Source organism: Macaca nemestrina, chromosome 15 (genome assembly GCF_043159975.1).
Source record: "Macaca nemestrina isolate mMacNem1 chromosome 15, mMacNem.hap1, whole genome shotgun sequence".
In the NCBI taxonomy this organism is placed as follows: domain Eukaryota; kingdom Metazoa; phylum Chordata; class Mammalia; order Primates; family Cercopithecidae; genus Macaca; species Macaca nemestrina.
Window position 1 is genome coordinate 109434575 of NC_092139.1, and position 27171 is coordinate 109461745.

General features: G+C 46.0%; 1 protein-coding gene and 1 long non-coding RNA gene across 9 annotated transcripts in view; one reads left to right on the plus strand and one right to left on the minus strand.

Moving 5' to 3' along the window:
- The window catches only part of LOC139358742 (uncharacterized), a 29917-nt gene extending 21837 nt beyond the window's left edge, over window positions 1-8080 (minus strand). The window contains exons 1-2 of the long non-coding RNA XR_011614176.1: window positions 7992-8080; window positions 5211-5382 (exon numbers count right to left, since the gene is read on the minus strand). This is a non-coding gene — a long non-coding RNA (uncharacterized lncRNA). The remainder of the gene's footprint in view (window positions 1-5210; window positions 5383-7991) is intronic.
- The window catches only part of LOC105464366 (meiotic double-stranded break formation protein 1), a 102845-nt gene that overhangs the window by 42146 nt on the left and 33528 nt on the right, over window positions 1-27171 (plus strand). For all 8 annotated transcript variants that reach the window (XR_011614172.1, XR_011614173.1, XR_011614174.1 and 5 more), the window contains 8 exons: window positions 5231-5345; window positions 7097-7188; window positions 8007-8148; window positions 10232-10343; window positions 15345-15405; window positions 17823-17920; window positions 20020-20188; window positions 22935-23082. Coding sequence is in view for 5 of the 8 variants with exons in the window: in XM_071080656.1 (XP_070936757.1) it covers window positions 5231-5345; window positions 7097-7188; window positions 8007-8148; window positions 10232-10343; window positions 15345-15405; window positions 17823-17920; window positions 20020-20188; window positions 22935-23082 (937 nt within the window). In the remaining 3 variants the exon portion in view is untranslated. The remainder of the gene's footprint in view (window positions 1-5230; window positions 5346-7096; window positions 7189-8006; window positions 8149-10231; window positions 10344-15344; window positions 15406-17822; window positions 17921-20019; window positions 20189-22934; window positions 23083-27171) is intronic.

A 27171-nucleotide genomic window follows, 5' to 3' on the forward strand; every position in this document is an offset into this window, starting at 1 on the left:
GGCTGGGCATGGTGGATCACGCCTGTAATTCCAGCACTTTGGGAGGCCGAGGCAGGTGCATCACCTGAGGTCAGGAGTTCAAGACCAGCCTGGCCAACATGGTGAAACTTTGTCTCTACTAAAAATACAAAAAAATTAGCTGGGTGTGCTGGTGGGTGCCTATAATCCCCATCTTAAATTTAAGACATTATTCGTTGACTTGCCAGTAAGAAAGATCAAGATTTAGTTAGCTCACATTTTTTGTCTTCTCTACATGTCCTTGGCATTTTTGCTATTTAATATTTTGTTTTTTAACCTTTAAATAATGTACCTAAAACTGGTATTTCTTGTTCCCTCAACTTGAAGCAGTGTCTCCTGAGTTCCTACGTGGTTAACAGTACCCCAATTCTTCTTCTTTTCCCCTCTCTTCCCTACTTCTATTTCTCAAGGCCAGTCAGCTGTACCTTTAATTTTACATTGTGAAAGTTGTTAATATTTATAATCTCTTCTGTAACTATATTTAAATCTTTGTAATTTGACTCTAGGTTGGTTCTAAAAATTGAAACAAAAAATAGCATTTACATGACAGTGACTTCAGTCTGTTTCCTTTCCTCCTTTGTCCTTCCCTGAATTTGAATCTCTAAATCTAGGGCATGAATTCCAGAGTGGGTGGGATGAGTAAACCAACAAGGTAACAAAAGCATAAGTAAGAGCAGTGTCAATCAGAGGCACCTATGCTGAGCTGGAAGTCTCCCAGCAGGACATTGCTAGAGGGGACCTGTAGTTTTGGGCAGGAGGTGGTATTTCAGTTGTGCTATGAAGGGTGAGAGTTAGATTTGTTAGGATTAGTGAAACATGGGTTGGAGACTTTAGGGTGCAGTAGCTAGTTGACCAGCAGGTTACATGAAGTGGGTGTTTCCTGGAGAAGCAGGAAAGCTGTTGGGTTAGAATTATGGAGAGAGATGGATAGGGGGCAGGTTATTAAGCCTTGGATTATTTTACTTTTTTTTTTTTTTTTTTTTTTTTGAGGTAGATCCTCGCTCTGTTGCTCAGGCTAGAGTGCAGTGGCTCGATCTCGGTCCACTGCAACCTCCGCCTCCTAGGTTCAAGCGATTCTCCTGCCTTAGCCTCCCGAGTAGCTGGGACTACAGGTGCCTGCCACCACGCCTGGATACTTTTTGTATTTTTTTTTTTGGAGATGGAGTCTCGCTCTGTCACCCAGGCTGGAGTACAGTGGCCGGATCTCAGCTCACTGCAAGCTCCGCCTCCCGGGTTTACGCCATTCTCCTGCCTCAGCCTCCCGAGTAGCTGGGACTACAGGCGCCCGCCACCTTGCCCGGCTAGTTTTTGTAATTTTTAGTAGAGACGGGGTTTCACCTTGTAAGCCAGGATGGTCTCGATCTCCTGACCTCGTGATCCGCCCGTCTCGGCCTCCCAAAGTGCTAGGATTACAGGCTTGAGCCACCGCGCCCAGCCACTTTCTGTATTTTTAGTAGAGACGGAGTTTCACCATATTGGCCAGGCTGATGTTGAACTCCTGACCTTGTGATCTGCCCGCCTCAGTCTCCCAAAGTGCTGGGATTATAGGCTTGAGCCACCGTGCCTGGCCAAGGATGATTTTACTTTTGACTTTAACTTCCCAGAATGTTTACTGATGTGGTCCCTCTGAGGTGGGGTGGTTCAGAGGGTCTTTGGAAAGCACAACTAGACGGAAGAATGAAGAGTGAGAGCTGCTAAAAAGAATTTAAAGAGGCCAGGTACAGTGGCTCACACCTGTAATCCCAGCACTTTGGGAGGCTGAGGCGGGAGGATTGCTTCAGCTCAGGAGTTTGAGACTAGCCTGGATAACCTGAGGAAATGCTGTCTCTGCAAAAATTATCCAAGCGTGGTGGTGTATGCCTGTAGTCCCGGCTACTTGAGAGGCTGAGGTAGGAAGATTGCTTGAGCCCAGGAAGTTGAGACTGCTATGAGCTGTGTTTGTGCCACTGCACTCCAGCCTGGGCAACAGAGCGAGACACTGTCTCAAAACAAAACAAAACAAAACAAAAAAACCCCAAGAATTTAAAGATGGCGGAACTAGGGCTTGATGATTGTGTAATATCATCAAACTTGGAGCTCCCAGAGATGAAGAAGGAAAGGGGAAATCAAGCCTTAACCATATGCAATTGACTGAGAACCTGCTAGAAGGCCCAACAGATTGCTCTTAGTGCTCAACAAAGGCCCAGGGATGAGGATTAATAGGTTTTATTTCCTAGCTACTGTACTGGGTTAAATAGTGTCCCCCCAATATTGGTATCTGCCAAGAACCTGTGAATGTGCCTTATTTGGGAAATAGGGCCTTTGTACATTGAATCTGGTTAAGATAAGGTCATACAGCTCAGGCTGTAAATCCAGTGACTTGTCTCTATGTAAGGAGAGGGCTGTTTGAACATACAGTGACATATGGACATGCACAGAGGGAAGGTGGCCATGTGAAGACAGGCAGAAATTAGAGTGATGCAGCTGCAAGCCAATGAATGCCAAGGATTGTGGCCACCACCACAAGCTAAGAGGCAAGGAAGGATTTTTCTCAAGACCCTTTGCAGGTGTGTCCAATCTTTTGGCTTCCCTGGGCCACACTGGAAGAATTGTTTTGGCCCACACTTAAAATATGCTGACACTAACGATAGCTGATGAGCTTAAAAAAAAAAAAAAAAAAAAAAGGCCACACATAAATCTCAATTTTTTTTTTTTTTTTTTTTTTTTTTTTTTGAGACAGAGTCTTGCTCTGTCGCCAGGCTGGAGTGCTATGTTGTGATCTTGTCTCACTGCAACCTCCAACTCCCTGGTTCAAGCGATTCTCCTGCCTCAGTCTCCCAAGTAGCTGGGATTACAGGTACGCGCCACCATGCCCGGCTAATTTTTGTATTTTTAGTAGAGATGGGGTTTCATCTCACAATGTTTTAAGAAAGTTTACAAATTTGTGTCAGGCTGCGTTCAAAGTTGTCCTGGGCTGCATGCAGCGTGTGGGCTGTGGGTGGGACACGCTTGCTTTAGAGGGGACATGGCCCTGACGGCACCTCGATTTCAGATTTCTAGCCTCCAGAACTGTGAGAGGATAAACTGTTGTTTTAAGCCACCCAGTTTGTGGTAATTTATTATAGCAGCCCTAGGAAACCAATACCTTGTAAAATAGTCATTCATCCATTTGACATCTGTTCTATTAATCATCAACTTATAATGCACCTGTCTCTGTTTAGGTAAAGTGAAAAGATGGAACTGGTCCCTTTCCTCTTGGGAACTCACAATTAAACTAGTCAATGACTCTAAGCTCATCTGAGTCTATAGAATCTGAGAGTTCAAATGGCCCTAAGTGTTACCTGTCTACATTTACCCCGTACTCATAATGATTGAATCTCCAAAAGTACTTTTCCAGTCTCTGCATATAATCTTATAGAATGGGGAACTCACTTCTCCCTAGAGATGGTCCCCTGTACTCCTACAGACTTCGACTCAGAAAATTCTCAGACTGATGCCGGGTGCGGTGGCTCACGCCTGTAATCCCAACATTTTGAGAGGCTGAGGCGGGCGGATCATGAGGTCAAGAGATCGAGACCATCCTGGCCAACATGGTGAAACCCCGTTTCTACTAAAAATACAAAAATTATCTGGGTGTGGTGGCGTGCACCTGTAGTCCCAGCTACTTGGGAGGCTGAGGCAGGAGAATCACTTAAACCTGGGAGGCAGAGGTTGCAGTGAGCTGAGATTGCGCCACTGTACCCCAGCCTGGTGACAGAGCGAGACTCCATCTCAAAAAGAAGAAGAAGAAAAAAAAGTAAGTTCTCACAATGGTTGCAGTGGCTCATGACTGTAATCCCAGCACTTTGAGAAGCTGTGGTGGGTGGATAACTTGAGGTCAGGAGTTTGAAACCAGCCTGGCCAACATGGTGAAACCCCATCTCTACTAAAAATACAAAAATTAGCTGGGTGTGGTGGTATGCGCCTGTAGTCCCAGTTACTCAGGTGACTGAGGCAGGAGAATTGCTTGAAACTGGGAGGTGGAGGTTGCAGGGAGCCAAGATCATACCACTGCAATCCGGCCTGGGTGACAGAGTGAGACTCTATCTCTGGATCTTAGTAACATTTACCTATTGATCCTGGTTTTCCTCATTGAGTTAACAAAGTTTGATCCCTCTTCCCCAGGAGAGCTTGTTATTTAATGGAAAACAGTGGTTGTTACTCTCTTGATGCACGTTCAATTCTAGGTAGTGCTTCTTTCACCAGCAAGCTCTCCTCTGTGAGAAAACCTTGTATCCTTAATAGTAATAATAGACACAGCTGACATTTATAAGGACTTATTATGTATTAAGCATCATGCTAAGTGTTTGGCATACATTATTGAATTTGATCCCCATGATAAGGCTATGAGGAAAGCACTATTAAGCCTCATTTAATAGATGAGGAAATTGATGGTTAGAGAGGTCAAGGACTGTACAAGAAGTTGTGCAGCTAGATAAGCATGAAGTAAGGATTTTTTTGAGACAAGGTCTTGTTCTGTCACCCAGGCTGGAGTGCAGTGGTGTGATCACGGCTCACTGCAGCTTCTACCTTCTTGGGCTCAGGTGATCCTCCCACCTCTGCCTCTTGAGTAACTGAAACTATAGGTGTGTGCCACCACACTCGGCTAATTTTTTGTAGAGACTGGGTTTCACCATGTTGCCCAGGCTGGTCTCCATCTGCTGGGCTCAAGACATCTATTCATCTCAGTCTCCCAAAGTGCTGGAATTACAGGCATGAGCCACCATGCCTGGCCTGGAGTAAGGATTTTTTTTTTTTTTTTTTTTTTTTTTTTTTTTTTTGAGACGGAGTCTCTCTGTGTCGCCCAGGGTGGAGTGCAGTGGCCATATCTCAGCTCACTGCAAGCTCCGCCTCCCGGGTTTTTTTTTTTACGCCATTCTCCTGCCTCAGCCTCCTGAGTAGCCGGGACTACAGGCGCCCGCCACCTCGCCCGGCTAGTTTTTTGTATTTTTTAGTAGAGATGGGGTTTCACCATGTTAGCCAGGATGGTTAACCTCGTGATCCGCCCGTCTCGGCCTCCCAAAGTGCTGGGATTACAGGCTTGAGCCACCGCGCCCGGCCAAGTAAGGATTTTTATCAGATTAAATTCCATGTTCTGATCCAACCGCACTGCCTCTTGTTGCCTAAGAACCTGGGGTTATCTTGGGAATACCCTTGCCTTACCATGAACCTACTTTTGTCTCTCTGGATGCAGGAAGGACCATCAGAGTGCTCCACCTGTGCAGTATGGGGAACTGCAGTCTTTGCTAGAAGCCATGCTAAACCGGTGTGCGGAGTTTTCCCAGACCTTGCTGAACAGGAGGCCCCTGGTCAGTGTACTGCAGCCTGCTGCTTCTGAAGATCATGCTGCAATGTGTTTTTAGAAAGATAATTAGTATATTCCCTTACTTTTGTATGCTATTTCATGGCTTTTTCTCATGCACACATGGCTACTATGAGGCTTAAGGATTATTATTCTCATTTTTACAGATGGGGAAACTAAAGCCACGAGGGTTAAATAATTTTTCTCTAAGGTCTATAACTAGAAAGTACCTAAGCCTAGATACTAAATTCCAGGGTGTTTTTACCCCAGTCTATTACATACATTCTCCGTTTATATCATATAAACAGATAGAGTAAACATGCTCACAAAATTATTTAAGTCTGGATTCACTAGAGGCTTAGAATCTGAACCATATACAATGTGTTGTAGTTGCTGACTTTTAATAGCCTGTAGACTTAAGATATCAGGTAAGACACTGTCAGTGTGAATGTTGATTGTGTCTTTCAGGATTAATTTTGGAAACTAAGCTCTTTACACCTGATGGAGTGGAGATTTTCTTGTGTTTTAGAGCAACTAATAGGGCCATTACAGTCAAGCTAATGCCCACTAGCCTGTGACAGCTTTCTGCATATAATAGACCAATAGCCATTCCTGTGGTTCAGAGAGACTGTTGGTTAAGATCCCTCCAACACTGCTACCATTTTTTTTTTTTTTTTTTTTTTTTTTTTTTTGAGACGGAGTCTCATGCTGTTGCCCAGGCTGGAGTGCAGTAGCGCGATCTCGGCTCACTGCAAGCTCCGCCTCCCGGGTTCCCGCCATTCTCCTGCCTCAGCCTCCTGAGTAGCTGGGACTACAGGCGCCCGCCACCGCGCCCGGCTAATTTTTTGTATTTTTAGTAGAGACGGGGTTTCACTGTGGTCTCGATCTCCTGACCTTGTGATCCGCCCGCCTCGGCCTCCCAAAGTGCTGGGATTACAGGCTTGAGCCACCGCGCCCGGCCTTTTTTTTTTTTTTTTTTTTGAGACAGAGTCTCACTCTGTGGCCCCAGTCTGGAGTGCAGTGGCGCACGATCTTGACTCCCTGCAACCTCCGCCTCCCGGGTTCCAGCGATTCTCCTGCCTCAGCCGCCCGAGTAGCTGGGATTACAGGCATGCACCACCACACCTGGCTAATTTTTGTATTTTTAGTAGAGACGGCGTTTCACGATTTTGGCTAGGCTGGTCTCGAACTCCTGACCACCTCGGCCTCCTAAAGTCCTGGGATTACAGGCATGATCCACCGCACCAGGCCCCTGCTACCATTTTTTTTTTTTTTTTTTTCTGAGATGGAATCTTGCTCTTGTTGCCCAGGCTGGAGTGCAGTGGCGTGATCTCGGCTCACTGCAACATTTGCCTCCGGGGTTCAAGCAATTCTCCTGCCACAGCCACCCTAGTAGATGGGACTACAGGTGCCTGCCACCATGCCTGGCTAATTTTTTTTTTTTTTTTTTTTTTGTATTTTTAGTAGAGACGGAGTTTCACCATGTTAGCCAGAATGGTCTCGATCTCCTGACCTTGTGATCTGCCCGCCTTGGACTCCCAAAGTGCTGGGATTACAAGCGTAAGCCACCACGCCCAGCTTTGCCACGATTTTTTAAAGGAGCTATTTGCAAGGATATAGCCAAGATCTCTTGGAAAGTTAGGTGTACAGGAATGTCTGACTGCAGTGTGAGAAGAAGAGGTCTACAGTCATCCAAGCATAGACTGAGACACAGCATATACTTGATCACTAGGTTCCTGTCTCTCCTTCCCACCTCAGGGCCATGCCTCCAGTAGAAATTCAGAGAAAGCCATTCTTCAAAGGGGAAAGTTCCTCCTGAGCACTCTGGAGGGATTTAGAAGTGCCTGCAGGTGAGGAGCCCTCTGTGGTACCAAGTAATAGCATGGAAGGTAGGTGTGGAAGGGATTCAGACAATGGGTGAAGTTCTAGAGGCAATACTTGATTTCTGATACTCTGCTGTATGGCAAAGAGGATTTTGGCTGGGGTAGGATTTGCGGGGGTGTGGAGGAGGCTTGAGGGCAGGCAGCTAGGGGTAGGACCTTTCTAAAGATTCCTTCCTCATGGAGTTTTGCTACTGTGCCATGAGGTTGTGTCTTATTCACCTTCGCTCCCCACCACCCCCCAACTAGCCTAGCACTATAAGTATTCACTGAATGGTTGTTGAATTAATTCAGTTTACATTAACAAATGTTTGTTGTATCTACTGTGTGCCATGCCTGATGCTAGACAGTGGGGCTGGAAAGAAAAGTCAGAATGACTCCTGCCCGCAAGGAGCTCACAGTCTCTTGGGGAAGAGATGCTTTTTTGTATACGTGTGGGATTTGTTAGGTTTTCAAGAACCTGGGGAAGGTATTCCAGATGGAGAGAGCAGCATATTTAAAGGCAAATGAATGGGAAATAGCAAATAGCATAGCATATTCAGGGAAGTACACACAGTGGGGTGGAAGTACACATAGTTGGGGGAGGGGGAGGGAGCAAGAATCTGGAGATGTAGCCAGGGATCAAGTCCTCTCCTCATTGTGGTCTATTGAACTTTCTCCTGATCTGATAATAGAGATACTTTCCCTGGACCCTGAGCACAGGCACTCCCCGCTACCCCCCAGGAGGGTGTTTGTAATCTTTAGGTTGCATAGGTGGTAGTGGATATACTTACACATTGATTTCTTAGGTTGGCTATAGAATTCCAGAGTGAGCCTTCAGCCCAGGAGAATCCATTCACAGCTCCCAGCGCCAAGAAGGAAGACACCTTGGAGGCCTTCTCAGAATTTCTTCTCAGTGCCTGTGACTCGCTGTGTATCCCTATGGTGATGGTGCGTTCTCCTGAGCCATGGGCAGCATGAAGCTTGGGGCAGAGAGGAATGTGCAGGCGAGCCAGGCTCAGAGGCATAAGGCAGTGACTGCTCAAAGGAACTCTCTGGGGGCCTCAGCAGTGCGATTCTTGCTGCTACCTTTCCTTTGTTCTAAAAATAAAATGTAGTGTTTCATTATGAAACTAACAGGTTCCTCTTAAGAAAAAATAGAAAGCAGTAATAATAAAATAATAAGTTGGTAAGTTTATGGAGCAATAAGTGCCTAATATTCACTGCCGGATTTAGTTCTCCCAATGGCCCTGGGAGATGGATGCTATAATTTGCCCTAATTTACAGATAAGGTTGTCATATTTCTATAGTTATAAAGCAAGCCCATAATGGTGCTGAGATTGAACCTATTACTTCAGGTCCCCTAGCTTTTCTTGTGTCTTTAATAATGAGCAGCAGTGAATGTCTGTTATCCAAGTGTTAATAAGGAACATGTATGTGTGTTCTGTAAAATGAGAGATGACCACTCTGAAGAGAGGCTTGATCCTGAAGAGCTTCATTCTGAATTGACCTGAGTTTGAGATGGTGGGAAGAGCAGGGCCAAGAGCTGCTGACTCTGGGTAACCTTGGATGAATCCTCTCCTGCTTGAGGTTTGGGCATCCTGTGTGCCTGTGAGGAGTACCTGTTAGTCAGGAAAGGGCAACTCCTAACCATCTACTGGGAACAGTAGGTGGCAGCAGGGAGGCACCTCTGGCTCTGCACGAGTGAGGTTCTCTTCCTTGAAGAAGCCATTGAGCTGGAGTCTGCAGGAGGTAGTGGTCAGGGACCCTGGACTGTGGCCCTGACTTAACCCACTAACAGTAAGACTTGGGCAACTCATGGCAGTTTACTAACCTGCCCTGCCTTCCTCCTAGATTTTTGAAGTGTTAGAGCTAAATCTAGAAGATCATAGAATTATTTTATTATTCCTTCTTTCTACTTTTCTGTATTTTACACATTTTCTTTAAAGAGCATATATTACTTTTATAATAATAAAAACAACCAAACTTGCTCTAAAAATGAAAGGAAAGGTGTCAACAAGAACAATGCCTCTGAGGACCCAGCTGTTTACAGAAAGGGAATTGAGACTCAGGGAAGGGAGGAGGTGACTGACTACCCAGGGGCACATTGTGGTGGCTATGTACAGAGCCTGAACTAGAACCCTGTTTTTTTTTTTTTTTTTTCCCTAATTCAGAGCTGTGTCTACCACATAAGACTGCCTCATGACTCTTGAAGAATTACCTGAAGGCTGGTCTGAGTGCAATGGTATTTACAACTAATTGATCACAACCAGTTACAGATTTCTTTGTTCCTTCTTCATTCCCCCTGCTTTACTTGACCAGCCTTAAAAATAATAATAACAGGCCAGGTGCGGTGGCTCATGCCTGTAATTCCAGCACTTTGGGAGGCTGAGGCGGGTGGATCACTTGAAGTCAGGAATTTAAGACCAGCCTGGCCAACATGGCGAAACCCCGTCTCTACTAAAAATACAAAAATTAGCCGGGCGTGGTGGTGCGTGCCTGTAATCCCAGCTGCCCAGGAGCATGAGCAGGCTAATCGCTTGAACCTGAGAGGCAGAGGTTTCAGTGAGCCAAGATCGCACCACTGATCTTCAGCCTGGGTGACAGAGACTCCATCTCAAAAAACAAACAAAAAACAACCCCCCCCCAAAAAATAACAAATATGAAGGCAGTTTATTAACTATATTATTATTATTACTATAGTAATAGAAACATGAGAGTCACTCTGCATTATGGTTTAGAAAGCAGTTTTTATGCACCAGACCACATTTGTTTCTGGGAGGGATATCTTGTTATTCCCATTTTAGTCTTTCGGGAACAGAGGCACAAAGAGATAAAGTATCTAGTGCAATCTATTAGGTGATCCAAGCCTTAGATATAGGTTTGGACTTTAAGTTCCCTAGCTTTTCTTGTGTCTTTCAAGTGAAAGGAGTTAATCTACTGTTGCTAGATTTGATGAGAGTTTTCTCTGATGCCTTTTCTTCTTCAGAGACTCAATCCTGATGGGCTATGTTCTCTCTCTGGTTCTTTGCAGAGACATTTGGAGCAGACCACCCACCCAGCTTTGATGGAAGTTTTCCTCTCAATTCTACACAGCCTCTTTGTCATCGTTCCCCACATGAAGGAGAAGTTTTCCAAGAAGCTTGGTAGGCAGTAGGCAAATGTGGAGGTTGGGAGAGAGGCAAGCACCTTAGGCAGTGCTCAGAGAGTATTCAAGGAGAGCATAAGCTGTGGGTGCACATTTACTAATTCATTCAGAATCTGTATCCTTTGTCCACTGTTGAGTGAAAGGAAGTAACAGGCAGCAATCAAAAGTCATTAAAGGGTCTGGGGGTGGTAGCTCATGCCTGTAATCCCAGTGCTTCAGGAGACCCAGATGGGAGGATCACCTGAGGCTAGGAGTTTGAGACCAGCTTGGACAATACAGTGAGACCCCATCTCTACAAAAAGATTAAAGAAAAATTAGCTGAGAGTTTTTAGTAATGTTAGTGACTAGTTGTTAATAATAACTAACATTTAAGTTCTTACAGTGTGTGAGACACTGTTTTAAGTGCTTTGCATGTATGGACTCATTTAGTCCTCAGAAAAACCCTAGGAATTTTCTATTATGATTATACTCATTCTACTGATGAGCAAACTGAATCTCAGAGAGGTTAAGTAACTATAAGTGGTATGCCCAGGATTCAAACCCAGGGAATCTGGCTGTAGAATATGCTTTCTTTTCTTTTCTTTTTTTTTTCTGAGATGGAGTCTTGCCCTGTCGCCCAGGCTGGAGTGCAGTGGCACGAACTCGGCTTACTGTAAGCTCTGCCTCCTGGGTTCACGCCATTCTCCTATCTCAGCCTCCCGAGTAGCTGGGACTACAGGTGCCTGCCACCATGCCTAGCTAATTTTTTGTAGTTTTTAGTAGAGACAGGGTTTCACCGTGTTAGCCAGGATGGTCTCGATCTCTTGACCTCATGATCCGCCTGCCTCGGCCTCCCGAAGTGTTGGAATTACAGGCGTGAGCCACTGCGCCTGGCCAGAACATGCTTTCTTAATCTCTGAGCTATATTTGACTCTTATCATTATAATTTAATGTTTTTTCTTTTATTCTTGTCACATGGCATGCAACAAATGTTGTGCAACAAGTCTACTGTGGAGAGGCAGCCAGGGCTCAGCCAAGTAGGCCCTTTTTGGCCTTGTGAGGAATTTGGATTTTTTTTTCTTATTTATTTATTTATTTTTTTGAGACACAGTCTCACTCTGTCGCCTAGGCTGGAGTGCAGTGGCATGATCTCAGCTCACTGCAGTCTCCGCCCCGCCTGATTCAAGTGATTCTCCTGCCTCAGCCTCCTAAGTAGCTGGGATTGCAGGCATCTGCCACTGCACCTGGTTAATTTTTGTAATTTTTTTTTTTTAAGTAGAGATGGGATTTCACCATCTTGGCCAGGCTGGTCTCGATCTCTTGACCTCGTGATCCGCCCACCTCGGCCTCCCAAAGTGCTGAGATTAGAGGTGTGAACCACTGTTCCTGGCCTTTTTTTTTTTTTTTGAGACGGAATTTCGCTCTTGTTGCCCAGGCTGGAGTGCAATGGCACAATCTTGGCTCACCACAGCCTCTGCCTCCCGGTTCAAGTGATTCTCCTGCGTCAGCCTCCCGAGTAGCTGAGATTACAGGCATGTGCCACCATGCCCAGCTAATTTTGTATTTTTAGTAGAGATGGGGGTTTCTCCATGTTGGCCGGGCTGGTCTCGATCTCCTGACCTCAGGTGATCCGGCCACCTTGGCCTCCCAAAGTGTTGGCATTACAGACATGAACCACCACACCTGGCCTGGAATTTGGATTTTATCCTAGGAGTTTTGTTGAGTTTTAAAGAAGTGGAGCAACATTTCAGATTTCTGTTTCAGAAAGATCTTTCTTGGAGCTGTGTGGACTATGAGTTAGAGGGAGGCAGATTGGAGGCATGTATCTCAGCCTCTTGGATTAACTCAGGTTGGTGGTAGGAACTAAGGTAGTGTTGGGGCATGGAATAGTTGGATGTAGGGCTTGAAAGAGAGGGAACAGTGCAGGGTAATGCCTGGCTTCTGGCTGCCTTCTATGTGGATGGTGGTGTGTTAACTGAGAGAAGGCTCACTGCAGGAGGATCTGGTTTGGGGAGGCAGTAGAGGATACGGTCAGTTTGGGTCAGGGTGAATGTGAGATGTTCCAGTGTAGGTGTTAGTGGGTAATTGACGGTCTGAAGACAAGGGAGAGATCTGGGATTTAGATACAGGTATAGAAATCTTCAGCATCCAGCCTTTCATTCATTCAACAAATATTGGGCACCTACTGCATGCAACATATCATGCTACAGCTGGAGATTTAGCAGTGAACAAAACACACCCCTGTCCTTGTGAGGCTGACTCCTCAGTGGGGATCAGGTGAGATTCTTCAAAGTTGAGTGTGTAAAATGAAATGATGAAAGAAGCCAAGACAAAATTAAGAGAGAAGCATTTAATGGTCAGGAGGAGGAGAGTACGAGCATTTGGAGAGGGAGGAAGGAAACCAGAAGGGTATGACATTAAGGAAGCCAAATGAAGAGAGTTTTGTGGATTGGGGAGTAGTCAGGAGTGTGAAATGTATCCCAGAGGTCAAGTAAGATGAAGTTTAAAAATGTCCATTGGACTTGGCTTCATGGCAGCTTTTGGCCACATTGGCCAGAGCAGTTTCTGTGGAGTGGTTGGAATGGAAGACAGACCAGAGTGAGTTAAAGAATTAGGCCGGGCGCAGTGGCTCAAGCCTGTAATCCCAGCACTTTGGGAGGCCGAGGCGGGCGGATCACAAGGTCAGGAGATCGAGACCACAGTGAAACCCCGTCTCTTCTAAAAATACAAAAAATTAGCCGGGCGCGGTGGCGGGCGCCTGTAGTCCCAGCTACTCAGGAGGCTGAGGCAGGAGAATGGCGGGAACCCAGGAGGCGGAGCTTGCAGTGAGCCGAGATCGCGCCACTGCACTCCAGCCTGGGCAACAGCGTGAGACTCCATCTCAAAAAAAAAAAAAAAAAAAAAAGAATTAGTGCAAGATGAGGCAGTAGAGACAGGATACACAACTCTTTTGACAAGTTTCGTGTGAGGGGAAGGTGAGAAACAGGGGTATGAGTAGAGGGGAACATGGAATTAGGAAGGATTTTTCTACCCCCTAGGATTGGAAACACATCTGATTAGCTGCTCATAGGAAGAAGCAGTAGAGAGACTGTGGTTGTTAGCCCATATGAGTTGGAATTCTTCTCACCTCTCTTAACTTGTGTATTGAGATTACATAAATTAATTTTCTTATCTCCAGTGTCCTTAGCTAGAGCATGGTGATAATAGTGAGAATTAAACAAGATGATTATATAGATTTCCTGAAGACTGCATCCCTCAGCCGTTGTGATAACTGATACACACTTCTTCCCTTCCTTCTAACATTCTTCCTGCCTGCCATACTTCAGGACCCAAGAGGTAGTCTTGGGGCACTGGATGAGAGGCAAGTGTAGATCTCTTGGGGGCAGTGGTGGGGAATAGGGGATGTAGAAAAAGGCTGTGAGATCTATAGGGAGATCTGTGCAGCATAAAGCCAGGTAGCACAGGATTAGAGGCTCAACCTGCAAGAGGGAGGAGGGAAGCAGGCACTGCCAGCCAGGAATGGTATGGAGACCTGGAGTAGGAGGGTGGAGAAACTCTGGATCCCTGAGAGATTGGGCCAAGAGGAGCGCATCTGGAAGGGAAGCTTGGTGCCCCTTCCCTGGGGAAGTCATGGGTTAAATTGTTGCCCCAGAGAGTTGCTGTGAAACCCTGAGGGATTCCCTATGAGCTGCTTTAGCCCCAGCATAAAATACAGATTATTCCCAACTCAGGGGCTGGTGAAATGGGAGCTTCTGAGTCTTCTTTATCTAGGATTCTGCTTTACAGTGGCCCAGGGAAGGCAGAACAGAGTTTAGTATTGGCTGAAAGCCTTACTGGGGAGACTGGGAGGAGCCAGAAGCACAAGGGCCTGGGCCAGGGTCAACAGCTAAGGCAGAAACTGCTGGCCAGGCCGCAGTGGCTCACGCTTGTAATCCCAGCACTTTGGGAGGCCGAGGTGGGCGGATCACCTGAGGTCCGGAGTTCAATACCAACCTGACCAACATGTAGAAACCCTGTCTTTACTAAAAATACAAAATTAGCTGGGCATGGTGGCACATGCCTGTAATCCCAGCTACTCAGGAGGCTGAGGCAGGAGAATTGCTTGAACCTGGGAGATGGAGGTTGCAGTGAGCCAAGATCATGCCATTGCACTCTAGCCTGGGCAATAAGAGTGAAACTCCATCTTAAAAAAAAAAAAAAAAAAAAAAAAAAAAGGCTGGGCGCAGTGGCTCACACCTGTAATCCAGCACTTTGGGAGGCCGAGGTGGGCGGATCATGAGGTCAAGAGATCGAGACCCTCCTGGCCAACATGGTGAAACCCTGTCTCTACTAAAAATACTAAAATCAGCTGGGTGTGGTGGTGCGCACCTGTAGTCCCAGTTACTTGGGAGGCTGAGGCAGGATAATCGCTTGAACCCGGGAGGCGGAGGTTGTAGTGAGCCAATATCATGCCACTGCACTCCAGCCTGGCGACAAAGTGAGACTCCGTCTCAAAAAAAAAAAAAAAAAAAAGGAAAGATAATGTTATCGGACCCCTGTTCTGAGAACCAGTTGCTTTCAACAGACAATTTAGAGATGAGAATGAAATAGTAACTACTCCTGTTCTTTCTGCATCTGAAACTGGATTGTTTTCTATGAAACTGGAAGAAGGGATAGAAGGAGCAGATGTGCCCTTCCTAGGTCCTTGTCAAATGTCCCAAATTGTAGTGGAGGATCATTCAGAATGGAAGAAAATGAGCACTTATTGCAGCACTTACTTTGAGTCAAGTACTTGTTAGATGTTCTCCGTGCATTTATCTTACTTAGCTTTACAGCAGCCTGTGAGGTACAAATATCAAAACTGAGTCTCAGAGAAGTTAAAAAACCTTTCCAGAGTGAAACTGCCAGATAGAGATGGAGCACATTTTGAACTAGGTCTGTGTAACTCTAAAACCAGAGCTTTTTGATACCACCCAGGCTTGGGACTCTCTGTGACAAGTCTGGTTTAAACTGCTTCTGCTTTATTCCCACTTCTCCGAAGCTGCCTCATCCTTCATACGACTGACCCTGGAGCTGAAGGCCAGGTTTTGCAGTGGTCTGAGGTATGTGTGGTCCCAGGCAAGATTGAGTGGCCAAGGGGCCAATGTCCTTCTTGACGGGACAAGTGGGAATTGTTGGCTGGTGTGTTTTAGTCATGAGCTCATGGTGGTGTTGACATAGTGTCTGCCTTGCTCAGCATCTGGTGCAATAAGCTGAACATGCTTCTGTAGGTTGTATTGAATCTTGCCTGGTAAGGATCTTATGCCTGGTGATACTTGGATGGGTACCTGTCACATCAAAACTGGGAGAGGCCTGGCACAGTGGCTCATGGCTGTAATCCCAGCACTTTGGGAGGCCAAGATGGGAGGATTGCTTGAAGACAGCAGTTCAAGATCAACTTAAGCAGCATAGCAAGACCCTAGTCTCTATAAATATATATATATATATTTTTTTGAGATGGAGTCTTGCTGTGTCACCCAGGCTGGAGTACAGTGGTACAATCTTGGCTCACTGCAACAACCGCCTCCTGGGTTCAAGCAATTCTCCTGCCTCAGAACCTCAGTAGCTGGGATTATAGGTGCCTGCCACCACATCTGGCTAATTTTTGTATTTTTAGTAGAAATGGGGTTTCACCATGTTGGCCAGACTGGTCTCGAACTCCTGACCTCAGGTGATCCGCCCGCCTTGGCCTCCCAAAGTGCTGGGATTACAGGTTTGAGCCACCATGGCTGGCCACAAAAGTTTTTTTTTTTTTTTTTTTTTTTAGCCAGACCTGGTGGTACACACCTCTAGTCTCAGATACTCAGGAGGCTGAGGCAAGAGGATCCTTGAGCCTAGGAGGTCAAAGCGGCAGTGAGACCTTGTCTCTCTCTGTCCAAAATGCCCCCCAAAACTGGAAGGGCTTTCAGAAATCATTTGTTTAACCTCTCATTTAAATGAGGAAACTGGACGGATTGAGCAGGAAACTCCGGCTGAGGCAGAAGATTGGCTTGAACCCGGGAGGTGGAGGTTGCAGTGAGCTTCTCGAGATAGCACCACTGCACTCCAGCCTGGGTGACAGAGTGAGATTCCATCTTAAAAAAAAAAAAAAAAAAAAAAAAAAAGCTGCAGTGAGCTATGATCACACCCCACTCTAGCCGGAGCGACAGAGTGAGACCACTAAGGAAATTGAGGACCTCAAAGGGGAAAGGATGCAGTGCCTGTCATGTTCTAGTTTCTACCAGCTCTCCAATTCTAGAGGAGAAACTCTTGTTAAAGTAGAGGTTGCTGCCTCAGTCTCTGTCTTGTTAGATTTCTAGAGCAGCCTCTGTACCTTCTCATTTATGATTTGCCCCCTGTTTCTGTATTTACTAAGAAGATTAATTTGTTACTTCCCACAGCCTACAAGCTGGCTACAATGCAGTGCCCAGCTTTCCTTCAATAATACTGAATACACCATCCAACATTTAGGAGAGAATACAAGGACCCACCTGGATTGAAAGTCAAAATTTTGGAAGTACTCCTTGGCTGCCCATGTGGGGTTCAGCTGCTGCTGCTTTTTCTAGTACTTCCTCAGCCCTTTTCTGGCCTAGGGGCACTTTTTTATTTGTATGTTTTATTAAATTGGAGCTTATAGCCCCCACTTCATATTTTTTCAGTAAATTTTTAGTGAGTGCCTATATGGGCCAGGTGTCCAAGTTACAGCTGAAGCAGCAGGTTCCATATTTACTTTTTTTTTTTTTTTTTTTTAAGACAGAGCCTTGCTCTTGTCACCCAGGCTGGAGTGCAATGGCACGATTTCGGCTCACTGCAACCTCTGCTTTCTGGGTTCAAGCAATTCTCCTGCCTCAGCATCCCGAATAGCTGGAATTCCAGGTACCTGCCACCACGCCTAGCAAATTTTTGTATTATTATATTTGAGACCGAGTCTCCCTCTGTCGCCCAGGCTAGAGTGCAATGGCGCTATCTCGGCTCACTGCAACCTCTGCCTTCTGAGTTCAAGCGATTCTCCTGCCTCAGCCTCCTGAGTAGCTGGGTTTACAGGCGTGTGCCACCATGCCTGGCTAATTTTGTATTTTTATTAGAGACAGGGTTTCACCACGTTGGTCAGGCTGGTCTGGAACTCCTGACCTCGTGATCTGCCCGCCTCAGCCTCCAAAGTGCTGGGATTACAGGCATGAGCCACTGTGCCTGGCCAAATTTTTGTGTTTTTAGTAGAGATGGGGTTTCACCATTTTGGCCAGGCTGGTCTCAAACTCCTGACCTCAGGTGATCCACCCACCTTGGCCTCCCAAAGTTCTAGAATTACAGGCATAAGCCACTGTGCCCAGCCCCATATTTACTTTTCATAGCCACCTTAGGACGTCTTCTGCCATGGCCATGGCTAGAATTTCACTAGCCTCTGGCACAAAGCAGTGGTGCCCAGGCATATGGCAGGGATAATGCTCTCCCAGTCAAAGTAGCAATGTCTTCTCTTCTGTTCTTTCTTCTTCTCCCTAAGTCACTCAGCCCTAAACCAGGTGTGTTCCAATTTCCTCTACTATATGTGCCTCAACCTTCTCTCAGCTCCAGAGAAGACAGGACCACCTTCTGAAGAAGGTAAGATGCTACAATTTGACCACTCATGTGGCCTGTGCTGGTCTTTAGAGTCTGGGTGCCTTGCTGATTGACTAGATAGTGAGTTAGTACAGGCATGAGATTTCTTTGCTTGAGGCTGTCCAGAGGAATCGGAGTGATACTATTATAGGTTGATTCCTAGGGATGTGAAATAATAGAACTATAAAATGATGGACCCCAAGGCTCCTGGCACCTTAGAGTTGAGAATGATCCTCATGTCCATCAAGTCCAGTTCCTTCTTCCTGACAGTCGCCTCTGCAACATCCCCACACCAGGCCTCAGGAGTCCAGTGTTCACTATAGCATGAATAGTGTGTTCTGTTTCTTCATTCATTCAAGTAGTGTTTTTTTCCTTCCTCCCTCCCTCCCTCGCTCCCTCCCTTCCTCCCTCCCTCCCTCCCTTCCTTCCTTCCTGTCTTGGTCTCCCAAAGTGCTGGGATTACCGACTTGAGCCACCATGCCTGTTCTTCTTTCCTATTCTTTTGGTATTAAAATATTCCTTCTTTTATGAAACCGTTTTCATAAGAAATCTAGAAATCTCTGCCCTCAGGATAAAGTCCCACTTCTTTAAGTGGCATTTGCTTAAAGGTCTTTCACAGTCCAGCTACAGATTACATCACATAGTTCCCCAGCTGCTGACACCCCACATCTATTCACTGACTGTCCAGTCACACTGAATGGAAACATGGCATGTCTTCTCATGCCTTCGGGCCTCTGAACACCTTGCTTCCTTTTCTCTTTTCTCCTGTCGCTGCCTCTTCTCACCCTCCACAGCTTGTTTGTTTGTTTCTTTCTTTTTCTTTTTTTTTTTTTGAGATGGAGTCTCGCTCTGTCACCCAGGCTGGAGTGCAGTGGTGCGATCTTGGCTCACTGCAGGCTCCGCCCCCACCGAGTTCATGCCATTCTCCTGCCTCAGCCTCCCGAGTAGCTGGGACTACAGGGGCCCGCTACCTCGCCTGGCTAATTTTTTGTATTTTTAGTAGAGACGGGGTTTCACTGTGTTAGCCAGGATGGTCTCCATCCTGACCTCGTGATCCGCCCGCCTTGACCTCCCAAAGCTTGCTTTCTTTTTTCTGAGATGGAGTTTTGCACTTGTCACCCAGGCTGGAGTGCAATGGTGCCATCTCGGCTCACTGCAACCTCTGCCTCCCAGGTTCAAGTGATTCTCCCACCTCAGCCTCCCAAGTAGCTGGGATTATAGGCACCCGCCATCATGGCCGGCTAATTTTTGTATTTTTGTAGGGACAGGGTTTCACTATGTTGGCCAGGCTGGTCTTGAACTCCTGACCTCAGGTGATCTGCCCTTCTCAGCCTCCCAAAATGCTGGGATTATAGGTGTGAGCCACGGCACCCAGCCCACAGTTTCTTCCTCTTTGATCTTGCCTTCCCCATGCCAGGCGATCTGAGTCACTCCCTCCTCAATGTGGTGCTGACCACATGTCCTGCAATTGCCTGTCTCATTATATGTCTCTTCCCATCAGCTGCCAGTTCTTGGAGGTAGGGCCTGGATCTCACAGCCTGTCCTAAGAGTAGTAGCCACTCAATGAACATATGTCAAATGGATGAAAGAATGAATGTTTTTGGGAGGTGGAGGTGGGTGGATCACCTGAGGTCAGGATTTCGAGACCAGCCTGGCCAACATGGTGAAACCCCGTCTCTACTAAAAATACAAAAAATTAGCTGGGCATGGTGGTGGGTGCCTGTAATCCCAGCTACTTGGGAGGTTGAGGCAGGAGAATTGCTTGAACCCAGAAGGGGGAGGTTGCAGTGAGCCGAGATCGTGCCATTGCACTCCAGCATGGGCAACAGAGCGAGACTCTGTCAAAAGAAAAAAGGAAATAAAAAAGAATGAATGTTAATTTTTGAGACATATCCATGTCCTTCCTCTTGTTAACTTTAGTCTTTCCTGGTAGGCTGAACCTTGCTCAAAGGAAGAGGAGCCTCTGATTTCCTTATTTCCTTCTATACTGCATTTACCCTTGCTGCCCTGTGCAGTACTCTGCATGTAGTAGGTACTAATGTGCTGATTACCTGTTCTCCTATGTTCTCTGTGTGGCTTTCCTCTACTTGTTCCCTCCCTAGAACTCTCTGCAGTGTCTGAGCTCCTACAGCACGGGCTGCCCCAGATAAGCAGCAGGAGCCCTGAAAGCCTTGCCTTCCTGTCTGATCGCCAGTACATGGAGGGAGCTGCTCGCCAGAGACAGTACTGCATCCTGCTACTCTTCTACTTGGCCTACATCCACGAGGACAGGTCAGTGCACAAAAGTGATGGCTGGTGGTGGGTCTTGGGACCTTCATCAGCAGTTCAGTTCAGTATTCACAGAGGCATCCCTCCAAGCCTGATGCTGGGCACTGGGGACACAGGGATAAGTAAGAAATGGGTTGTGTCCCTGAGAGGCTCGTATCTTGGAAGGGGGTTAGAACAGGTGGGTAGACACTGTGCTGAGAGACAGAGGCCTGGAAAGCCAATGAGTATTCCTTGCTATCCTTGAGGGTGGTGTTTGTGCACAGAAAAAAAACTTCAGTTTACTTTGGTTTTAATCATTACTATCCAATTTATTACATTTTAAAAATCATGGCTGGGCATGGTGGCTCACGCCTGTAACCCCAGTACTTTGGGAGGCCAAGGTGGGCCAATCACTTGAGGTCAGGAGTTCGAGACCAGCCTGGCCAACACGGCGAAACCCTGTCTCCACAAAACATACAAAAATTAGCTGGGCGTAGTGGTCCACACCTACAATCCCAGCTACTGCGGAGGCTGAGACAGGAGAATTGCTTGAACCCAGGAGGCAGAGGTTGCAGTGAGCCAAGATCATGCCACTGTACTCCAGCCTGGGTGAGACTCCATCTCAAAAAGGATATAAAAATAAAAGGACTGTTCTTTCTTAAACTTTAAGAAATAATTTATTGGGCTGGGCGCGGTGGCTGACACCTGTAATCACAGCACTTTGGGAGGCTGAGGCAGGTGGATCACCTGAGGTCAGGAGTTTGAGACCAGCCTGACCAACAAGGTGAAACCCCATCTCTACTAAAAGGGCATGGTGGTGGGTGCCTGTAATCCCAGCTACTTGGGAGGCTGAGGCAGGAGAATTGTTTGAACTCAGGAGGGGGAAGTTGCAGTGAGCCGAGATCGTGCCATTGCACTCCAGCATGGGCAACAGAGTGATACTCTGTTTCAAAAAATAAATAAGTTAATAAATTAATAATAATAATTTATTGGCCGGGTGCAGTGACTTACACCTGTAATCCCAGCACTTTGGGAGGCCGAGGTAGGTGGATCACCTGAGTTCAGGAGTTCAAGACCAACCTGACCACCATGGTGAAACCCTGTCTCTACTAAAAATACAAAATTAGCTGGACATGGTGGCGAGCATCTGTAATCCCAACTATTCAGGAGGCTGAAGCAGGAGAATCACTTGAACTTGGGAGGCAGAGGTTGCAGTGAGCTGATATTTCGCCATTGCTCTCCAGCCTGGGCAACAGAGTGAGACTCAGTCTTAAAAAAAAAAAAAAAAATTATTGAGGTAAAATTTACACAACATAAGCTTGACCATTTTAAAGTGAACAATTTAGTGGTATTTAGTATTAATTTAAAATGTGCAACCACCACCTTCATCTAGTTCTAGAACATTTCCATCACTGCAAAGCTGTCACTTCCATTCCTCCTCCCTCCCCAGCTCCTGGCAACCAACAATCTGTTCTGACTCTTTGGATTTACCTATTCTGAATATTTCATATAGATGGAATCATACAAAGTGTGACTTTTTGTGTCTGGCTTCTTCCACTTAGCATAACATTTTAGAAGTCCATCCAGTGAGCATAATGTTTGTATCGTGTATCAGTACTTCATTCCTTTTATGGCTGAATAGTATACCTTTGTATATATACACCATAATTTGCTTTTATTCACCTATTGATGGACATTTGGGCTCTTTCCACCTTTTGGCTGTTGTGAATAGTGCTGTTGTAAACATGTGTGTACATGTATTTGTTTGAGTAGTGTTTTTAATTCTTTTTGGGTATATTCTCAATCCTCTCACCTTGGCCTCCCCAAATGCTACCATTACAGGCATGAGCCACCACACCTGGCCTCCTGTTTGCTGTCTTTTCGCTTTCTTTTCTTTCTTCCTTTCCATTCCTGTCCTGTCCTGTCCTTTCCCCTTTTCCCTCCCCTCCTCTCCTCTCCCTTCACCTCCCTTCCTCTTCCCTCCCCTCCCCTACTCTACCCTCCCTTTTTCCTTACCTTCCCCTTCCCTGTTCCTCTTCCTTTCCTTTCGTATCTTGCTGTCTCACCGAGGCTGAAATGCAGTAGCACAATCATGGCTCACTGCAGCCTCAACCTCCTGGGCTCTAGCAATCCTCCCATCTCTTTGTAGAGATGACATCTGACTACATTGCCTAGGCTGGTCTCGAACTTCTGGCCTCAAGCAATTCTCCCACCTCAGCCTCCCAGAGTGCTGAGACTCTAGGCATGAGCCATCACACCTGGCCCTTTTCACTTTCTTAGCGGTATCTTTTGAAGCACAAATGTTTTTAATTTTGATGACCTCTAATTTATCTATTTTTTCTTTTGTCATTTATGCTTTTGGTGTTATATCTGTTAAATACACCACTGTTTAATGATAAATACAAAAAGAGAGGGGTGGAGTAGCTGCCAAAGCAGGGCCTTCTGAACCCTAGCAGTAGCACCCTTTTCTTTAATAGTGCTGGTCCAGCTGGCAGATAGCTCACCTCCCAAGTGTGAATGAGGAGTATTTGGCCCCTAACAAGGCATTGTTCTATGCCTTGAGTCTTGCACAAGGCATAGAAAAATGCAATGTATGTATATGGCAATGCTTTGTAAGTATGTATAGCACACTGTTTGTATAAGATGTCATTAGGCTGTGGGCATGCTGGGGCAGGACAGTGGGCTGAGGAAGGATGTGGCCAGGCAGGATGGAAGAGCCCGGTGGCCTGCCAGCTCTGCCTTTCTCACTCAGGCTTTTCTTGGTTGACAGGTTTGTCTCAGAGGCAGAATTATTTGAGGCTGTGCAAAGCTTCCTTCTGTCTCTGCAGGACCAGGGCGAGCGCCCCCCACTGGTGGTCTTCAAAGCCTCCATCTATCTGCTTGCAATCTGCCAGGACAAAGACAATACACTACATGAGGTATGGACCACAATGCCTGGACTCCTCCTCCTCCTGTACCTCTTTACATTAGTGTTCCCTGAGAGACCATGATGATGATAGTGTATAGACAAGCACGTGGTAGAGAGAGACAAAGTGGAGGTGTTAGAGAGTGGAGAGGAGTAGGATGCAGACTCATACAGAGCCTGTATAATTTACCTAATTCTTTCAGCAGTCCTGGGAGGAAGAGATTATTATTTGCATTCTACAGATAAGAAAATCAGGACTGAGGCTGGCCCCGGTGGCTCATGCCTATAATCCCAGCACTTTGGGAGGCTGAGGTGGGTGGATCACCTGAGGTCGGGAGTGCAATGGTGTGATATCGGCTCACTGCAACCTCCGCCTTCTGGGTTCAAGCGATTCTCCTGCCTCAGCCAGGAGTTCAAGACCAGCCTGGGCAACATAGTAAGACCTTGTCTCTACAAAATACTAAAAATTGAAAAAAAAAAACAAAACAAAACTCTTCAGTCACCTTTAGAGGATGCTATGCAACAAACTCATGTTTTTGAAAACTGGTAATCAAAGGAAAAGAATCAAGCATTTCACCTATGTTTCCTATGTAATCTAACCCTTCAGAGTAACTGAATAGTTAATGAGGGGAAGTTTCCCCTTCTGTTTTTTTTTTTTTTTTTTGAGACAGAGTCTCGCTCTGTCACCCAGGCTGGAGTGCAGTGGTGCGATCTCTGCTCACCACAAGCTCCACCTCCTGGGTTCACGCCATTCTCCTGCCTCAGCCTCCTGAGTAGCTGGGACTACATGCGCCCGCCACCATGCCTGGCTAATTTTTTGTATTTTCAGTAGAGACGGGGTTTTATCATGTTAGCCAGGATGGTCTCCATCTCCTGACCTCGTGATCCGCCAGCCTCGGCCTCCCAAAGTGCTGGGATTACAGGCGTGAGCCACCACGCCCAGCCAGGAGTTTCCTTTTATACAAGTATTTAAGTTAATAAACAAAGAGAGAATGACAGAACTAGAATATTATTGTTTTGTAATCCCTAATTAATTAGTGGATCTAGGCAGTGATCACCAGTGGCTGCTACTATCACAAAGAGAAAGACAACAGGACATTGTGTGCCCAGGTGTGTCTTACTTGAAAACCCATTCACGGCCGGGCGCGGTGGCTCAAGCCTGTAATCCCAGCACTTTGGGAGGCCGAGACGGGCGGATCACTAGGTCAGGAGATCGAGACCATCCTGGCGAACACGGTGAAACCCCGTCTCTACTAAAAAATACAAAAAACTAGCCGGGCGAGGCGGCGGGCGCCTGTAGTCCCAGCTACTCGGGAGGCTGAGGCAGGAGAATGGCGTAAACCCGGGGGGCGGAGCTTGCAGTGAGCTGAGATCCGGCCACTGCACTCCAGCCCGGGCGACAGAGCCAGACTCCGTCTCAAAAAAAAAAAAAAGAAAACCCATTCACTTCCACTATGCCTTTCTGTTTCCATTCAAATTAAACCAGGTCTACTCGCATCACATTTGCCTCAACAGTAATCAAAAAGAGGCAAAATTAATAGTCAATGAAGGAACAGTATCTTTAGCTTTAGGCTGAAGGGTCCACACTAAGAAACAGAAGCAATATTCTATGACATAGGTGAGAGGTTCAGTGATGAATCAGACATGGCCCTTGATCCCAGGAGTTTATAAAGAATCTGGAGAGAGAAAACTTGTCCACACACAACCACCATGAAAGTGATCCAATAGCCTGACTAACAATGATCTGAGTCCCAGCAATCCACTTTCTTTGATAAACTGTTACCAGAAGGAGATACCAATACCTCAGAGCTCTTTGCTCCTGTACCAACCAGAGGTGGTACTAAGGAATGAGCCTTAGGAGTCAGTCAAGTCTGAGCTGGAGTCCTGACTCCCCCATCAGTTAACTGTGTGATCTACAGAAAGTTACTTGAACTTCAGTCTTGATTTTTTTTTTCAGAATACTAATAATTTTCATGACCTGAGAAACCTTTGCTTCTAAACGAAAAGTTCTCTAACAATTGAACAACCAAGAGTCTTGCTCTTGTTTCCCAGGCTGGAGTGCAGTGGCACCATCTCGGCTCACTGCAACCTCCGCCTCCCGGGTTCAAGCAATTCTCCTGCCTCAGCCTTCTGAGTAGTTGGGATTACAGTGGGATTGCAGGCATGTGCCGCTACGCCCAGCTAATTGTTGTATTTTTAGTAGAGACTGGTTTTCACCATGTTGGTCAGGCTGGTCTCGAACTCCTGACCTCAGGCAATCCACGTGCCTTAGCCTTTCAAAGTGCTGGGATTACAGGCATGAGCCACCGTGCCCGGCCAGAAAATTTTTAAAAATTGGCCAGGCATGGTGGTGCACACCTGTGGTCCCAGCTACTGGGAAGGCTGAGGCGGGAGGATTACTTGAGCCCAAGAGGTCGAGGCTGCTGTGAGCCACGTTCATGCCACTGCACTCCAGCCTGGGTGACAAGAGTAGGACCTTGTCTCAAAAAATAAGATAAAATTTAATGTAAATATATAAAGGGCAACATACAATCACAGCTTGATTTTTCTAGTCAATTTTATTTTGATATAATTGCACCTTACAAAAAATTACAAGAATAGTTCAAAGATATCGATTAGCCAGATTCACCAATGTTTATTTTTATCTCATTTGCATTCTCTCCTTTCCCATCCCCACCCCCATATTCTTTTTTTCTGAACCACTTGAAAATAATTTTCAGATAGTCATTTTATTCATAAATCCTTCAATGTGTATTTCCTAAGAATTAGGACTTTATCTTTTACATAATCAGAGTACAGTGATCAAAAGCAAGAAATTTAACATTGTATATAATACTATGTAATCGGCCGGGCGCGGTGGCTCAAGCCTGTAATCCCAGCACTTTGGGAGGCCGAGACGGGCGGATCACGAGGTCAGGAGATCGAGACCATCCTGGCTAACACGGTGAAACCCCGTCTCTACTAAAAAATACAAAAAACTAGCCGGGCGAGGTGGCGGGCGCCTGTAGTCCCAGCTACTCCGGAGGCTGAGGCAGGAGAATGACGTGAACCCGGGAGGAGGAGGACCTTGCAGTGAGCTGAGATCCGGCCACTGCACTCCAGCTCGGGTGACAGAGCGAGACTCTGTCTCAAAAAAAAAAAAAATAATAATAATACTATGTAATCCATAGTAGTCAATAGTCAAATTTCACTATTTATACCAAAATGTTCTACTTTTTTTTTTTTTTTTTTTGAGATGGAGTCTTGTTCTGTCGCCAGGCTAGAGTGCAGTGGCGTGATCTCGGCTCACTGCAACCTCCACCTCTCGGGTTCAAGTGATTCTCCTGCCTCAGCCTCCTGAGTAGCTAGGATTATAGGAGCCTGCCACCACACCCAGCTAATTTTTTATATTTTTAGTAGATACAGGGTTTCACCATGTTGACCAGGCTGGTCTTGAACTCCTGATCTCAGGTGATCCACCCGCTTCGGCCTCCCAAAGTGCTGGGATTACAGGTGTGAGCTACCGCACCTGGCCCAAAATGTTCTTTATAGCTATTCATTTTCTAGTCCAAGATTCAATATAGAATTATACATTACATTCGGTTGTCATGTGTCCCACTTTAGTTTTTTTTTTTTTGGTCTTTGAACAGCTTCTTACCTTTTTTGTTTTACGACTTCATGACATTGACATGTTTTAAGATTACAGAATAGTTATTTTGTAGACCGTTCCTCACTTTGGATTTTTCTGATATGTCTTCATTATTAGATTTAGGTTGTACATTTTGGATAAGAATACCACACAAGTGATATTGTGTCTTCAGGAGGCATATGATGATGGTTTTTCCCATTATTGGTAATGTTTTTGGTGATTACTTGATGTGTTAGATTTCTTCAGTATAAAGTTACTATTTTTTTGGCCACATGCAGTGATTCATGCCTATAATCCCAGCACTTTGGGAGGCCAAGATGGGAGGATTGCTTGAGGCCAGGTATTTGAGATCAGCATGGGCAACAAAGGGAGAGCCTTTCTCTACCAAAAAAAAAAAAATTAAGTTACTATTTATCTCCTTGTAACTAATAAGTATCTAGTAGGAAGATACTTTGAGGCTATGTATATATTCTG